Below are 18,719 nucleotides of genomic sequence, written 5' to 3' on the forward strand. Positions count from 1 at the left end.
ATCATTAATAGACAAAAACAGCGGAATTAAGTAGACCAATAATATCAGGTTAAAGGCCATGACAAACGAGCTTAGAACTTTGCTCATTTTAACAGGTTATTGGCAGCTTTGTTCACAATTTGGGAAGATATATAGTTTAAGTCGGACGACAAACCAAATAAAAGGCTTGGACCAACATAAAAGTAATCACAATCATTGTTTACTATAAACAACTTATTTCAACTCGCCATATAGAGAATTAGGACAACGTAGTTGAAATGTTCTGCACAGTTTTGGTTTTTCTAACCCTCTTTGTCAGAACAACCCTTTGCTCTAGTAGTTGTGTCCAGTTTGAGTTTGCACAGGAAGTGTCGCCGACTGAGTCCATACAGGTGTTATCTAACTTCTCGGCCGCTTCCAGGACGGAACTGTTCGGCATCTGTGTCCCAAGGTGTATGAAGGACTTACGATGCAATGCTTTCGACATTTGTAATGGCGAGTGCCGAACCATCAGAGGTTGGCTTCCAGTGTATACAGACAGTGTATCTGGGGATATGTGTGAACGCCATCAAATCGTAAGACCTGAAATTTAGGGCAATTTATTCAAACATCAAATATTTTATTTCTGTGGTAAAAATTATTCGTGATTTCAATTATTTTTGATAAAGTCAAATTGGTACAAACTAATAGAAAATATATATTGTGCTTGTGAGAATGGGATTAAATAGTCAAATTAATAAAAACACATCGTTAATTGTTTGATTTTAAAAGCGCGAAAAGAATGACGATTGCGACATTAAAAATGAAATAAGGGAAATAAAAACAAGTATCGATGTCGACATACTTGTTTTCTTGTGTTTATTCTTCCATTATAAATAAAGATTTAAAAACAAACGATATTGATAAACATACATTCCATTTCATTTTTTGATGTGCTATGTAAAATAAGCGGTGCAAAAACTTTAAATGCATTTATTTAACAGAAATGTAAACATTCCTTGAAGCAATTTGTTTTTTTATATTTTCTTGTTTGTTTTTTTTTTTTATAAATCATTTTTTTTAAATTCTTTTTTTCGATGGAATATATGCATATGTTGTGATAGGTTATTACAATATGAAAGATATATCCATGCACCGCTGTTTACGTTGCATTCTTATAAATTTGTAGCACATAAACACTATGACCCATTTTGAATATTTACCACATGCAGAGTATTTCTTATAGTGGCATAGATCTGCCACAACTTGTCATATAATTATGTCGACTTGTCAGATAATTATGTTCACTTGTCAGTGTTTAAGTCCACTTGTCATTCATTCACGTGTTTAAGAATTCAACACTTTAACCTTTCCACGCCCAATTTGTGACATCCATTTGAAATAATATTTTCTGACAAGTCGACATAAGGATCTGACAAGTCGACATAATTATTTGACAAGACGTCATAACATCTGACCTGAAAACATCATTATCTGACAAGTCGACTTACAATATGAATGATAATTTTCTTTAAACTAGTGGCCATTTTATTTTTTCTGTCAGATAATTATGTTAACTTGTCAGATCTTTATGTCGACTTGACAGATAATTATGTTGACTTGTCAGATGATTATGTAAACTTGTCAGATATTTATGTCGACTTATATGTTATTATGATGACAAGTAAATGGCAGTCAGTGGCACTAACGCGCTTTGACAACAAAATATTGAGTCTCTAGTCAATATGGTTATTTTCTGACAAGTCAACATATATATCTGACAAGTCGGCATTATCATATGAGAAGTTTACATAATATCTGACAAGTGGTGGTAGTTCTATGCCACCATAATTTCTAAATCAAATTTATACAGTAGTTCTACTTGAATACGTAAATAGGATGATGCAACGTAACACATTTTTGTTGTTTTTAGGACTGTGATGCTGGTTATTATTACGACAGACAAACAGAGAGATGTGTTCGTCACTGTAAGTTAATTCATTGTATCGGATTTAGAGGGCTCGACGGTCGTAGTGATTTTTAGACTTTATCGATCTCTTTTAAAAGAAGAGTTCAGTATAAAAATATATAACACATACCCAAATTTAAAATGCAAAATTTATGGATATTTTCTTTACTCCGTAATAGTTGACAGCAGAACAAATCATATTTTAAAATTTAAGGTGGATTTGATTTTATTTTGTTGACAAGCAAGTCTTCTAAAAGCTATGTGTTCTGTATTCAATGACTTTTATTATGAAACTCATAATTTTGAACTGAATAATAAGATGGACTGCTTAAGAATAAACTTAATCTGAAATGATACATGTCGAAGGATAGTGAATGATTGAATTACAAAACAGATTTCATACAAAAATAATATGCATTATGGCAAACGTTTTAAAATGAAGAACAATTATGGTACTATATTTACATCTACCAAGCACAATTTCCTCTATTTCTTACGGAAACTTAAAGTTAATTCATAGCTCTATAGAAACAGCCAGACTGAAACCTACACGCCCTATTTATCGATTGGTCGAAATCTACAGCGGCTGAAAGTGACAGGACTGAAATTAACACGCCCTGTTTATTGATTGATCTGAACCTACAGCGACCTTAGTAAAATGCCGGACTGCACGAAATAATCATGACGATGCCAGACTCAAAATCTCACAGGAGACGATTTGGCTGTTTCTCTTAGCTAACGTACTTTTGTATATTAACAGTAATTTAGTGAATTTTACTAACTTTTCATAATCAGTTTATTAATTAGTTAAAGAAAGATGTTAATATATACAATAAAAAGCTTTCTTTGATGATTCATGCGGGTTATGCAGGTAGCGATCATTTAGCTATGTATTTTTCCAGCAATGTCGCTACTTTCATATCCCGAATGAATCATAAAAGAAAGCATTTTATTGTTTAAGTAAATAATTCATATCAGTATTGATTTTTAAATCCTCAACTTCTAATGTGTCGAAACTGTACAACAATACAAACCATTGATATGATTTGCTACAGTGAGAGTAGGTTTGTTATTTTTAAATTTCATCTGTTTCCCTTTGATTATAGATTTTTGTGATTTTGAATTGGTGCCAGAAACAACATGCTTTCTATTGGAATCAAAAACAGACAACTTGGACTGGACTCGAAAATCGGTTATATATTGTATTTCATATTTTGAATGAAGCATTATGTTATACTTTTTATTTTCAACAAGTTATCAACTACTATAATTAAAAAGTATAATCATTTAATTTTTAATATTATTTATTATAGTTATCATCTCAAACACAACTGTGTCTGGGCAAAATTTATTGTAAGGGTAAAAATTACAGGGCGCGGAGTGGGGAGAGGGGCTTTGAATAGAGTAAAATTGCCGACGGTCAGTCTTTGCTTTGAGAAATGCTCTACTTACATATGTATATATATTTACACTTTTTGTCATTTAGTTCACAACAAATAATTATAAGTGAATGCAGTTGAATGCCTAATTGTTGATATTAATGTTTCACAGGGATTAACTGCGAATTATTATTATAATACTGGTCCATCATCGGCAAAGTTTGGAAGTTATTACAAGTATATCCAGTCAGCATATTCTTCTAGTTACGTGTACAGGGGCACTCTCGAAAGCATTGAACACTTTGATGGTAAATTTATTCAGACAATTTACAAATATTTACGGAAAACAATTAGTTACTAAACATAAATTTTCATATAAGAATATATGGTTACTAATGGAAACATTAGGAACCTAGATGAACATTTAAATCCTGGTTCTTGTTTCTTTTTCTTCCCAACAGATAAAATATACTGTCTTTCGCTTTACTATCATATGTATGGCAGCAATATCAAAAGTTTGATTATTTCCACCCAAAATGGAACTGATGCCCCTGTGAACCACTGGACCATGACGGGTAACCAAGGAAACGCGTGGAACAGATTGTTGGGACTTAATCTTCGATTAGATCCACAGACAAAGGTTTTCTATCGACATTAACTTGTATTTAACATACAATCACTTACTGCGTACATTACTCGATATATTGAATTAGTGTAGGATTGATTCCATTGAAATTGTAAAATTTGATGTCAGCCACGAATGTATACTCATGTAAATGTTGCTATTAATGTAAATTATTTTACCCCTGTTACTAATTTCCATGTAAATTTACAACGAATAAACATGCTATTCTATCTTACCGTAAAGTAGTTTCCGTGGTACATGTGTCTGCCCAAGGTGAAAAGTCATCGAAACTATTCACCGGCGGCATTCGATTCCCTTCGTTTTTAAACTGGGAACACCTCTGGTGTAATCCAACTGGATACCTTAAATTCAAAAGTTCGATAACTTTAATTTGTTTACCATTAAGAAGGTCTGCAATGTTTACACATAAAGTTTCCTTCGGTATAATAAAATACCCATCTACTGACTATTTGAACGATACCAAGTTTAATTCACTTCGTTGCGAGGCCGGTGAAAATAAATTAGGCAGTAAGTAGGTATGTTATTATAATAAAGAAAACTTCGTGTGTGATATTTATCAATTTATAGTTGGTTAACAACATATAAAATGGCCGAAAAACTGTTATTGAAAATATATCGTCAACTGCATTTGATGAAATCGCTATAATTGCAACACCATTAAAGGGCTGGGGAAATCAATATTCTAACTTAATACTAGATTTTACTGAATATATAAAAGTATAAACACTATACTTTACAGGTTTTAATAACAGGAGAACAAGCGACTAACTACAGAGGAGATATTGCCATAGATTTTGTAGAGCTTTGGCCGTATGCGTGCCCTGGCAGTGCTTGACTTGCTGGACTTTCTTGCAATTGTTGTTGTGTTTGGAATACCTCTAAAAATCCTCTGAGACGTGTTTTCCCGGGGATAATGTTTTAAATTTTCGTAATAGACAACAATAGCCATAATTGTTTTAGCTCACCTTAACCAGATGAAATGTGTTTGGGTTTTTCTTTAATTTCAGTTTTGTTTTGTATACATTATGGTTTAAATTTTAAGCACTAGTATCCTATACAGAATAAATATGCAAAATGTGCTGAGCGGTTTTATTATATATATGAGGAAAAACAAGATAGTATGAAAAGCCATTTAAATTTTTTTTGTTAAATGTTTTGGAAATAAATAATGTCACCGTTTGAAATTGATTTAAGCAACTATTTGCAGGTCATATCTGGACATTAGTTAACGTGTATGAGGATATAGTTAATTTGTTTATGCCTTAAATATATTTGATAAAACACATCTTTTGTTTTCTACTTCTTTTGCAAGTGAACATTTCTGTCGGTTTTTATATTGTTAGGTCACATATTAGAACTACATGTAGACTTTGACAACTTTTTTCACATATTGAGAAAATGTATTTTTTGGTATCAATGTATCTTTATCAAATGGAAATAGTTACGAAAATATTATCTATTCACAATGCTTTACTCATTTTCTTTATATTCTGATAGCCTAGTTGAAATGTCATGCCTTTACAAAGTTAAAAGCCATATACAGTCTTCGGGATTTTTAAACAGTGCTAGTTTGGCAGATGTCTTGTTAATTCTATTTCCGAAAATGTATTTTAGTAATGTTTATGATTTTTATACATTGCTGGAGTATATACATAAATTGGGATGAGATATTGCATATGTATCCAAGTTATAATACATAATGTTTGTATATTTAAAGGACAATGTATGGTTTGAGCCTAAAATGGCCCCCAAAAATGAACATTGTCATTTTACTGTAATTCTTTGTTTAATTTGTACAAATGTACATTTCTTTTTATAATTTTCATTTTGATTTTAGTGCCCACAATTAAAAAATATGACATAATAAAGTTTACCTTTTCTCGCCATTTTCTCATTTTTTGCATAAAACGGCTTGGTTTGAAGCAGTTTTTCTGTAAGGAAACATTGAGCGACAGCTTGAACAAACAAAATATTTTCACCAAAGATGTATCTCTCCAATACTTATGTGACAAAAAGTTCGTTTTTGTTCAAAGAGTCGCTCTATATTTCCCATTCGAAAAAAGATAAGAAAAATGTCAATTTTTGATTGATTTTGATTGAATTGTAAAAAAAAAAAGCGTCATTTCTGACGTCATATACTGCCAGTGAGTGCATATAGATTAAAAAAAGGTAAAAAAAACATACTTCATGTCAACTCTTTTATAAAATAACACAAAAAATTATTGTACATGAATAATTTAAAAAATAACGAATTATGGAGGCCAAATTTGACTTAATGTCATATATACTGTGGAATCATTAGATTACGTGGTGGCTCAATTTTCGTGGAATTCGTGGGTACCTCTCAACCGCGAATTAACATCCTCCATGAATTAATAAATTAGGATAAAAAAGTCATAATTCCTTTGTAGGTGTCAGTGAATACACGAAATTACGTCCCCATGAACCGTTAAAATTTAAGCAATCCACGAAAATTGGCCCGCACGAAATTTAATGATTCCACAGTAGTTCTTTGCCGTAATAATCTCTGCTAGAATTCGAAGTTTATGATAATTTTTAACATTAAAATTCTATCATCCAAATTATTACTGCGTTAACAATGTACAGTGTACATATTCATTATAACCAAGGGTAGATTTTGAGGGTCTCTTCATTAATTTTACCAATTATCAACTGAAGACAGATGCATTGTCTCAACGCTCTTTGATTTTTTTTTTGATGTACTTAAATTATTTTTTTTTTGTATAAACATTAAGGATAGACTTATCTAAATTATTGATATTCTATATTATTCCTCAAAAATAGGTGAAAAACAAACGCTTTAAATCAAATATTGTCGGAAATATTGATTTTGTATCCTTTTGTTTGATTGTTCTCTGAACAATTATGCAGAAAGAAAACGTTTCATTAATAAACAGAACACTCGAGTTTTAGTTTGTAGTTAGTTATTTGTCAAAATGTTGAATCTCGGTCATTTTTCATACACAGTATCGGAATAATGCTTCAATATCTGATATCATTGATTAAAATCATACGTAAATAGCCGATTAAATAATGGATTTGTGATTTTTGTCTCATTTATAATAATAAGCTTGATATCTTCCTAAATTGGAACGTCATCAGATTGAGTATTGTAGCATTTGTGGACCTTTTGGTGTTTGGTGTTAACATCTGTTCCGTAGTGAATGTGTATGTTAACTGATCAATTTAACATTTGGATCTTTTATAACACGGTAAGCGTGAAAAAAAATTACATCTATATTCAATGTTAGAAAAGATATATTTACGCATCTGTTTCCTTTAAGACAGAGTGGAATAATTTCATCCGATTATACTTTATATGAATTTCAAAAACAAAACAGGGTCATGTGTGTGACCTATATATGTAGGTTACTACCTGGTAGTATCTGTCGATGAATATTTATTATCTTAAGGTAATATTTAATCAAAACCTATAACATTGTGCACAAAAGAATATCAAGTAAAGACTTACATACCAGAATTGGATATTAAAAAAACGTTTTAGATTACAAAAGGTGACAACAACGATCTCTAGAATTAATAAAACACTAGACTTTGACCCGTGCGTGCATGGGTTGACATTGCACATAGTATCGGACATTAACGAAATAAATACATCGACACACCGTATTCTTGACATTTACATAACCAAGCTTTAAGCCTGCAATAATGCTATTAATTCAATGAAAATGTACACGTATATGTATTATCGTTTCTGAGTTTATTCGTACAAATATGATATTGTGGAAACTAACTAAAGAGCCTCCCGTTATTCAGCGTAAATGTACTGGACATACGCAAGATTGTAAAATCCAAATAACCCAGATGATTTCCGGATTTTCTTAAAAGAAATTTTGTTGATTATTATTTAGCGAAGCTTGATTGAGAAGAAATAAAAACATATTCAATTTGGTAATCTTCAAGTACCAATGATGTTTAAAATATTTATAACAAAAACAGTACTCTTCCGATTTCTCGGTATTAAAGCCTAAAAATTCGAGCCTATTATATTAATACAGTAGTATAGATAAGAGTAATTGTATAGTAAATATGATATTTATATATATTTTGAAGATAAAAAAGACGTTAGGCATCATCAGTTACCACCACTCACCTTTGCGCGTCTGAACCACACAATAATAGCCGCTTTTTTTTTAAATTTCAAATAATCAATAATTTTAAAAATGATAGATTAATAATCTGATTATAATCAAAGCCTGGTAAGCCTTTTAGAAATTCATCAAGGAGTCGGACTAACATTTCCCTTTATCATATTATAAAAGTTTTTAAAAAATACGATGGTCAATCAAACAATACGAGGACAATGTGGCTGTTAATTACTTGTATATATTTTTCCTATAACTAACATATAAGTATACATCTACGCATCGACACTTATTTCATTTTTTATTCAATTTTGAAGAGGGCTTTATGTCTCTAGTAACTGATAGCTGTTCAACAAAACAATACACTTCGTCATTATTTGGTACACAAAATGTCATGACAGTACTTTGAGTTATCAATATTATAGACTTTTAGCTTCATTTATAGAAATGTTACTTTATACAGTACATTATATATATTGATTTGTTGTTGACATAACATACATTTTAATCTTGACCTCATTTGTGCATGATTAAATTCTAAATAATTCTTTAAAATAAAGGAATAATTTACCTTTTTCATTTAAATTGTTGGAAACTTTCGATAAATTGTGTGACTTAGTAGTAATATGTGTTCTATAATACATGTAAAACATAATTATAATCGGATTTCTTTGGTTTAGAATGGTTCAAATAGTCAAATATCCCATTTTTCATCCTATACTAACTAAATATATATTGAAAAAGTGTTCGTATTTTTTGGTTGGCCCTCGTACAAATTCCAAAACCATATTTGTTCAACATAACTGATATTTAACAAACAAAACTATTTTTGAATAATAAATACTTAAAACGAATTTTTCAGACATAAATGTGATTTCCTGAGTGTCGTCTTGAAAATAATTTTATACACGTGGTTTATATATAAAATGTTTTTGATTTAAAAATATTGTTTTTAACAATATATAATAAAATTAAATATTGCTGGTTTGTGAAGCCTTGTTGTGTTGTTATACAATCCCAATCTTGGCCAAGCATAGTCTTAGAGTTACCATCAGTGTGTTTGATAAATAAATCGTGTATGATATAATTTATTTAAAAGGTTGATCCGTATCGAAAATTGTGTCACGATAGTGCAATAAATAATTCATTCTGCCTACTTTTCTGCAGATCCTGTGGGGGCATTTTAAAGATTAAACATGTTCTATACAAAATGATATCTCCCTAAAGACGCACATAAACTATACTGTATTAGTGTTAAATTAAATCTTCATATAGATTAATTGCTAAATCATATGTGATTTAACCGTAGGTTAATCAACACTTCATTTTATATACAGCCAACAATTTCTCAATAACTCATACGTTGGAGCAAAATGCATTTGCTAAGAGGATTGCAACTGATGGTCGGGTTTTCTGAGTTGATCCATGGCTGCATTCAGTTTGATTTCTCAAGAGAGGTGTCTTTCTCAGACAATGCTCAAGTGATAGGCACCTACCCAGGATCTTCTAAAGATGAACTGTTTGGCATCTGTGCTTCAAGATGTACCAATGACATTAGGTGTAACGCCATTGATATCTGTTCTGAGAATCTGAAGTGCAAATTAATAAGAGGTTGGACACCTCTTAAAACAGAAAGCATTTCTGAAGGAGTGTGTGAACGATTCCAAATGGTAATATTTCTCTCTCTCTCTCTCTCTCTCTCTCTCTCTCTCTCTCTCTCTCTCTCTCTCTCTCTGTAAAATAGCAGTCACAGAACTTTACATCTAATACAGAAATTTGTTCAATAAATATTTAAAAATAACCATTAACAGTAGAATTCCTTTTGATTTTCTTTTCTTAATTTTAGATTTAAATGCGCAGTTTCTCCCATAATGTGCATATTTTACACAATGAATTAATTCTATTCTTGCTTAAGGTTTCCCTATTCAAGCGGACCAAACGCGGATATTTTAAAACGAATATGTTTAGTGTCAAAACAAATCAAACTGAATCTTAATTTGTGCTGTAAATTTCTAAAAGTAATTTGTAATAAAAAAAAATTCGAAAATGGCTTTTTTTTAATCGAAGTAATGATCTTAAAGAGGTAGTAAAGAGACAGAGATTTTAAAACTATTATTTGATAATGTGTATTGTTTGCTTATTGCGGTATTATAGAAGTTTTTTTCAAATTGCTTTGGGGTGAGGTAACATCTAGTTATTTTTTATAAACATTTTTGCAATAAAAGTATACATACACCTTTTCATATACATGTAAGTCTCGACGAATATTTAAATATTGTCTCAATGAACACTGATTCCCTTTAATGATAATGAAAAAATGCTCAGACACAATATATTATTAATTATACATAAAATTGATGTTTAATTTTTTTTTCAGCAAAAAATTTATATTATCATTAATGGGGTTCGCTCCCTTGAGCTGAAAGCTCAAGAGAGCTATTCTGATAACATTTTGTCCGTTGTCTCTCTGTCCGTCCGTCTGTCCGTCTGTCCATCTGTAAACTTTTTACAGATTGAATTTCTTCTCTAAAACCGCTTGGACAATTTCAACCAAATTTTGCACAAAGCATTCTTCTGGAAATGCAAATATAATTTGCAGAAATTACAGAGCAATCTTTATTCAAAGCTGAGAAAACATCGAAATTGTAGAAAAAGAGGGTGCATTTTTTTAAAAATCTTTTTCTCAAGAACTAGAGTGAAATTCGCCGTAATTTAAATTAACATAAATCATCCTTATTGGAAGGAAACTATAAATTGCAAAAATTAAGGGCTAATTCTGTTTCAAATTTGAGTAATTTACGAAAATAATAAGAAGACAAAGAGAAAGGGGGTCAATCAGTTAACTTTGGGCTCCATATTTCATATATTCGATAACCAGTTTAAAGAATCAGTTTGTGTTAGACGCAGCCATCTTGAACTGAGATGAATTTGCTTGTTGTGCAACAGTTTACCTGCGAAGGGAATATTTAAAACATCCAAAATATATTTGTGCCGTTTATGTGAAGTTAATTGAGGTTAAATATTTAAATGCCTAGACATTTTCATTTGTGACGGTGGTTTTAGCATGTTTTGATTTACGTTTAGCATGTTTAGTTTCTAATTATTGTAACTTAAGAGGAACTATCGTCTTTATTTTTTACGTGTAGACCGGTAAATCAGACAGCAGATTGTTTACATGTACAAAATGCGCAAAATCTTTTGCACTAACAACATAATATTATAAAATACATTTCATTATGTTGGTACATGTAATTCGGTACAATCTCTAAGTAATGGTTAATTAATGCAACATGTTTTATAAAGATTCTCAGCAATTTCAATCTAAACGGAGAGTATTCTCGCTGCTAGAAAAATATAAGTATATATATGATGAAAAATCAATAGTTTTTTTTCTTTGTCTTGGTGCATTTTTCTCTAGTTTTAATTGATTACAAATTTCTATTTACTAACCTGAGAGTCAAGCTTCGAGTTATAAGCAAGATATAGAGATTTGCGCACAATGCCTCTGTGATACTGTATGTTTGTACACAAAGATGAGGTCATGCTTTAGTTCATTTATATTTCAAATGCAGCTGTGCTGAATAAGAAATACCAAGTTTAAAAATCTTAAGGTGAATGTGATCAACTAATGTGAACAAAAACATGACTCAATCAAAGCTATGTATCTTGCTTATAATTCTGCGATTGACGCTGAAATTTTGGTTGATCAATAGAGATGTCTTGCAAAAAGGATGATATGCTGTAATTACTTCCTTGTGCCCTTCTTAAACGATATATTGCATAAAATCTTCACATATTTTTGATAGTTTTTCGAACACAAGTAAAAAAAAACGACGTCTTTTTAACAGTAACCATAGTCCTGACACAATATTCTTATGAGGATAAAAGCATTATCGTTGTTCTTTAAAAATTATTGCTACGAAAAATCATCTTTGTAGACATTTGTTGTTTTTTTTTCATAAAGATGAAAATAATGGGTGAGCCTTGGTACAATAGAGCGACATGCCTGTCAATACATTGATTTGAATCATAGCTTTGTAACATATATGACAAAAAAAATCAGTTAAGTTTATTCATCAGTCTAGTGAGTAAGGATATGAAACGTCAAACAAAATGAATTCATGCCTGGTAAACGACAATCGTTTATAATAGAGAAGGCCAATTAAATTTTTCAATGTTTTAAATTTGAGAAATCGAGCGCATTCAGTCTGGTGCATTGAGGTACACTTTTTTCACATACAGGATTTTTAAAAAATAAAATACAATAACTAGTAAGTAGTGGAGGGAGAAAATGTATCTTTATGCTCTCATGTATTTTAATCCTTTTATAAAGTGACTGGGTGGGGGCTAAAACAAATGGAACTGGAAGTTAACCTGAACACCAACTGAACATTTAGTTATTTGCATATGATCTTATTTTCGGTTAAGATGGTAATCCATAAAAAAAAATATGTCAAAGATTAAGTATATGCAAAAATAAGTTTAAAATTCGGATATTCATTTTTGGTTAATCAATCAATGGGCCATATGACACAATATCCTTCAACGCCCATTTAAAGCATATGTTGCTCAGGTCAGCGATGTGGCCCATTGGGCCTCTTGTTTTTAATTGATATTATATGGTTTTATTTTGCAGAAGTGCCAGGATGGATATTTTTTTGACAGACGGAATGAGTCTTGTATTCAGCACTGTAAGTCGTAAACATTAATCAGAGGTCATTGTTCAGTAACAAACATATATTTACTGCAAAGTTTTCCTCAAGCTCGATTGATACTAATCTAGTCCTCTTTATTTTGTTTATTATTTTCTTTGTTTTGTTTTAGATATATGCGACTTCGAGAGCGATCCAGAATCAACTTGTTTTCTCTCCGCGAGTCCTTCTTCCAACATTATTTGGGCGAGGAAATCTGTAAGTAATTTTTCAGACAAGGGGCTGCAAGTCTGTGCATGTAATCGACTGGTGTAGTCTTTAACAGGTCGGGTACACTACCTTATATGGATAGCATTATTTAACACGTGACAGTATTTTCGTCAAACAGATTCTCCAATCCAGTGAATGAGTTGCAATGCATGACGGTCTACAACGTGTCTACGATTCAACAAACGCACGTGGTTTTTGTCTGTTTTATTCACAATATTTAATTGCTTGCCGGAATGTTTGTACATCTTGATTTTTACTTTAGAAGGTAAAAAAGGAAAGATTACGTATCATTAACTTTGTTCCATGCTCACATTGAAAAATACTGTTGTTTTAGTTGATCAATTGTTGCTTCAAAAATGATCAGTATCAAACGACTGACAAACATACACATACAAGTACAAACAGGTTTTGATAAGAAAAAACTGCACAGTTGTATATTGGTGACTTTATCATTGTGCACTAGAAATAAATACAGGTAACTGTACATTTGTAACATACGTGAATAGCCACGGTAGTAGAAATGCACAAATATACAAACGCAGAAGCGCAAGCTGTGCAGCATGTAGTTTTTGTCCGTGAAGCAATCTGATGAATGTCCCTGAAGAAAATATCAACGCGCATTCTAATCATGTTGCTTTAAATATGGGATATCATGTGAAAAAACGGTACTCGCTGCTTCTAATTCTATAGGACGTACCTCTCTTTTGAACAGTGACAATGGGGTATTTAAATAGGTTGATATAAGTCCTCATATGCAATAGTTTTTAAATGTGAGCATAGAAATTGAAGTTCAGACATAACTGTCCATATTAATTTCATAAATTCTGAAAAATCATTCATAATGAGTTTCCAAAGGACAATTCAAAATGGTGTATATTTTCAATACGCTTTGTATACACTGAAACTTGTAGTAGCCCACAATGCCTTGCAACTCATTCACCTGATTGGTTTGTCGATAAAAGTAAACAGATGGCTAATTTAGTATGCAAATTTATGCCGACGTCACAAAATATAGTGGTCTCGACCTGTTTAAAGCATAACTATATTTTTCGTTTTTTTAACAAAATTTTTATATGATTCACCTTTTATAGTTAAAATGCTAAATATACACTAATGAATATACACTGGTTATTCAGACACAGCATAAAGTGGAACAAATGCCGTTATGTATTATCCAATGTACCCAGTTACTAAGAAAGTGAGCGCACAAGATTTTAAGTTTGCAGGAATCCTCGACACGAATCAACTGGGATTTAAATATTAATTAAAATATATCGGCATATTATAATTCAACATTATGTTATAATAACAAACATTTAAAACAAAAAAAGTTGAAATAAAAAAAAAAGACCACCAGTTGGATTTGAACCCAAAACACTGAATGTTTGTATTCAATAATCCAGGACAAAACCATTGAGCCATGCAAGACTTGTCAATATGCTCTATAAAGTACTGTTTGAAACAACATTGTCATATCAATGGACTTTGTTTTTATCCTTCAAAAAATAATTTGAAAAAGTACATGATTAGTCATCTCTGGGTCATCTCTCCATCTTTTTTTTAAAAAGCGACATTTTTAATGTTAAAATACGTTATCTTTACACGTTTCAAATTTGTGGAGAGAAGACCCAGAGACAACAAAATCATTTAAGAACAGTTGTAAATAAGTAGGATTTTGCACGAATTGCATCGTGTTGCTATATTTAGACCCATATTATGATAAAATCTTTTGCATTTCAAATATTTTTCCACTCATTCCACATCCAGCAGAAACCAAATAACGGTTATAATTCGAAAAATATTCAATATTAATTGATGAAGTTTTCACTCTCCTTGTGTGCAGATTCCTGTCAAATGTACATCTTAAGCGCCCACTTTCTTTGCCAAGATTGAAATGATTCACAAAGGGTTAATTTGTTTGGAAATAAGTACACAAATTTACATGTAAAATCTTGCCTAGCTACGATGTCACCTTTTCGTTACAAGAACGATAACACTTATTTATTTTTAAAAGGATCAATATATACCCAGTATATGATACAATGTAGCATGGGTATTTTTCCTTCACGATTCTTTAACATGTTACACAACCTTATTTTAAGCTGTTGTTTTATTAGCAGTATGTTATTAAACTTCTAGTCATGTCATACATTTCCAGCTTTTAAAGACATATGTTCTACACGAAGATCAAATAATTTGATCATGACAGAAAATTATAAAGTGTGTCAATGTTTTAATAAAATATTTAGTCCAGTAGATTAGGTTCTTTTAATTGCAACATTAAAAAAATAATCCAATAGTTAATCATTTGCCTGCACAATTGTGTTTCCGAAAAAAAAAAACCGTGAAAATTATAGTAACTTTTGAAGATTTTACCTCAAAACATATGAACATTTTGATATATAATCTTTTAACAAAAAATCTGGATTTTAATAAAACAAAGCCCATAACCAAAAATATTTTAAACTTTTGAATTTCAGCTTTTACCCTTTTAAAAAGGTCGACGTTTACAATAAACCTAAACATCAACACACCACTTTTGGTTTTTGTTTAGGGTCCGACAGGATCCTCTGGCACAGGCCCTACCTCAGCGTACCGTGGACTGTATTACAAGTACATTGAAACATCCTCAGGAGCCAATGGAGACAAAGCAATACTGGAGAGTTCAGGGGCATTTCAAGGTACATCGAAATATCGCTGTGTATTTAAAATAATCATATTATTTTCCACAATATTTCTATTATCTATTCACATTCAGTTGTTCTTTAAACTCATGTTGGGCATTTTTTATTTACTATTAGTGTAAAGCGTAGACTGAAACTGATTTTAGCTACATAATAACAATTTTTCTGTCTGTGTGTCGGTTTGCTGAAGGCCTTGTGCGAGTGTAATTTCAAAAAAATGTTGCTCAGAGCAACCTTGGCTATCGATCTTTCAGATCAAGTTTTTACAAATAAAAGGTAATGTTCGCTCCTCTGGGATGCATTTCTTTAGATTTGAAAAAAAAATAGGAGTAATGTAAAATGTTTTTATATCTTTTTATAAGTTAGAAGATTTCCTTTAAAAATTTAATGCACATGATACATAGTTTGTTTATTTATAATTGTAACGTGGATGAGCCAGGCGTTCTCCAAATAACAGTTAAGACACCTTCAGGTTTATAAATTTATTAACAAAAGAACAAATGAAATATATTTACAATAACTTTCACACCCATACTCGCTCACACCCCATACTCACTCAATTTGCAGTAATTAATAACCCTACTTTAACAACCTTATAAAAAAATACTATCTATGAATATGAAAAAAAAACTTTTGACAGACAGACGAACCGGTATATAATAGTTTTCTTTAAGTTCAAAATATGGTTGCCACCATTCGATAATTACTTATTCACAACTGAAACTGAATAACAGATCTCAATCACTAAACTTTCAATCACTGATGATCCTGTCTCGATCACTTATCTCGACTCTGATCACAGATCATCTCACTATCTGAATTCCTCGCTGATGTGATGAGGTAGACTTTATTTCTCCCTTAAATCCACCGTGGACTCCTTACAGGGCTGTAGTCCTGGACCATAGGCGTCGTGGTGGTGTTCAACATCAGAGTGGTTCTCTCCACTGGACGTTCTACGTGGTATGACCAAGTCAAAATGCTACAATTTATTACAGTAATAAGTACATTAGGCAACCTGAGTGTGGCAAGATATGATGATACTTGAATGAAATAATCATATGATAAGTGTCTGTCACTAATATGTAAACAAAGTTATGTTTCATAGCAACATGTAAATAATAACAAAACAAATATGGCACACACTTCCGGTCAATAAGTTCCGGAGAATCACTTCCGCCCAAGACATTTAAATAAATCAGCAAGTTTTATCCAATACAAAAAAATACGCATAGAATAACGTTCAATTTATACAATTCTAATACAAGGCTTTATCGATAGTATAAAACTGGTATTTAAACTTCCACGCAAAAGATACGCTCGACTGTTCACACAGGTAAGTTTAACACGTGAACGCTGGCCAAAGTTATATTTAGTTCAATAAACAAGAATTATTAGTCGAATACACCAAAATACTGAATAAAACTGATAACATATACTTACCACGGTCTGCTATCCGTGCCCACTTATAACATAGTTCATGCACAATACATACTGCAATATCGCTCAGTACAGCAAACAAGAGCTGCCCTTAAAATGAAAATCGTGTCTCGTTACACGGCAGCCAACCCGGGAATGACCAGGTGTCAGTGGTTCTACCTGACTGCGCAGTTGCAAAGACTTATGGGTAACCCGTCTTACAAAATCAAAGGGCCACGAAGCTAGCCTGGTGCTAGTATACAAGTGATTGTTACAATAATAGACTGATCAAATCAATGCCCCTGGATTTAGAGAGAGTTCTCATCAATTTCAAATTTCATTACATGTGTATAATTATAAATACAAAGAAGAAAAGTCATTTGTTGCAACAAAAGTAACGAAATGTAATCATAAGACGAAATAAATTAATTTCACATTTTATAGATAAAAAAGGCAGCAATAAATTGATATTAATCCATATAACATCCTGCTTGAAACCAATTCTCTTTAGGGGTTTAAACAACAAAATTATCAATCCATTAACGGCGTATAAAGTAGAAACTTTATTGACCTCGTTTGATAATTTATCATTTAGCGTATCCCATTTAAAGTCACAGATCACACATAGAATATGCAGTATCTTCAGTAATTCACATCTCCGTTTTTATTAGCTAAAACTTACTGTCTGACGATGTACTACCACATGTATGGGGGCACCATAAACACTCTCACCATCAGAACTCAGAAAGTAAACAACGCCGCCATAGACCGCTGGACTTTGTCTGGTAACCAAGGCGACTTCTGGCACCATCTGTCCGGGGTCAACCTTCCTTTAGACTCCCAAACAAAAGTAAGAAATCAAATTAAAAAAAAATTACGTTTACTATTGCATACACCTGGTTTTATTTAACTTGATATTGTTTTTCCGGTCTCATTTTAGATTATCATAGAAGCTACCAAAGGATCTAGCTACACCGGGGACATTGCGATTGATTACGTTGAACTCTGGCCATTTGCGTGTCCGTAGAAAATATTGAAATTAAAACAAATACTCACAAGATTCTAGTACATTGTCAATTAAGGTTAACAAAATGTATTACACATTTAATTGTATTTCGAGACTGACGTGCTTGAACTCTTTGATTGATGTTACAGTCAATTATTTATTTATTTCATAGAAAATGAATTCACAACAAAGCTTATCAAAATAAAACATTGGAAAAGTATTTCTCATATTGATGTGTTTGGTAGACGCCATGAGAGGACACAAATGAAATAAAATAAACGTATAATCCTAACAAAACTGCTAAACTAGTGTTATTGGTTTTTTGTTTATTTATTCATTTATTTATTAATTTATTTGAGATTTTTCCACTAAAAGTTTTCAAATATTTATTTATAATCAAAATATTAGGATTAATTGAACATTTGAACCTTTGACAAACAGAACACATGAGAAATATATATATATATATATATATATATATATATATATATATATATATATATATATATATATATATATATATATATATATATATATATATATATATATATAGTTAACGAAGCTATCTTAAAGAAAAGCCTTGAACATTTTAATTTTTAGAAGAAAAAAATC

General features: G+C 31.3%; 2 protein-coding genes across 2 annotated transcripts; both read left to right on the forward strand.

Annotated features, from left to right (window-relative positions):
• Positions 1–100: 100 nt before the first annotated feature.
• On the forward strand, positions 101–5,790 carry LOC128159022 (MAM domain-containing glycosylphosphatidylinositol anchor protein 1-like). Its single transcript, XM_052822054.1, has 6 exons — positions 101–554; positions 1,892–1,946; positions 3,034–3,119; positions 3,479–3,614; positions 3,768–3,946; positions 4,692–5,790. The coding sequence occupies exons 1-6, from the start codon at positions 258–260 to the stop codon at positions 4,785–4,787; spliced, it is 849 nt and encodes a 282-aa protein (XP_052678014.1). The 5' UTR covers positions 101–257; the 3' UTR covers positions 4,788–5,790.
• A 3,557-nt stretch (positions 5,791–9,347) lies between these two features.
• On the forward strand, positions 9,348–18,399 carry LOC128159025 (MAM and LDL-receptor class A domain-containing protein 1-like). Its single transcript, XM_052822057.1, has 6 exons — positions 9,348–9,749; positions 12,716–12,770; positions 12,904–12,989; positions 15,556–15,682; positions 17,773–17,951; positions 18,042–18,399. The coding sequence occupies exons 1-6, from the start codon at positions 9,453–9,455 to the stop codon at positions 18,126–18,128; spliced, it is 831 nt and encodes a 276-aa protein (XP_052678017.1). The 5' UTR covers positions 9,348–9,452; the 3' UTR covers positions 18,129–18,399.
• The last annotated feature ends 320 nt before the right edge of the window (positions 18,400–18,719 follow it).

The sequence above is a fragment of the Crassostrea angulata genome, chromosome 8, assembly GCF_025612915.1.
Source record: "Crassostrea angulata isolate pt1a10 chromosome 8, ASM2561291v2, whole genome shotgun sequence".
Classification (NCBI taxonomy): domain Eukaryota; kingdom Metazoa; phylum Mollusca; class Bivalvia; order Ostreida; family Ostreidae; genus Magallana; species Magallana angulata.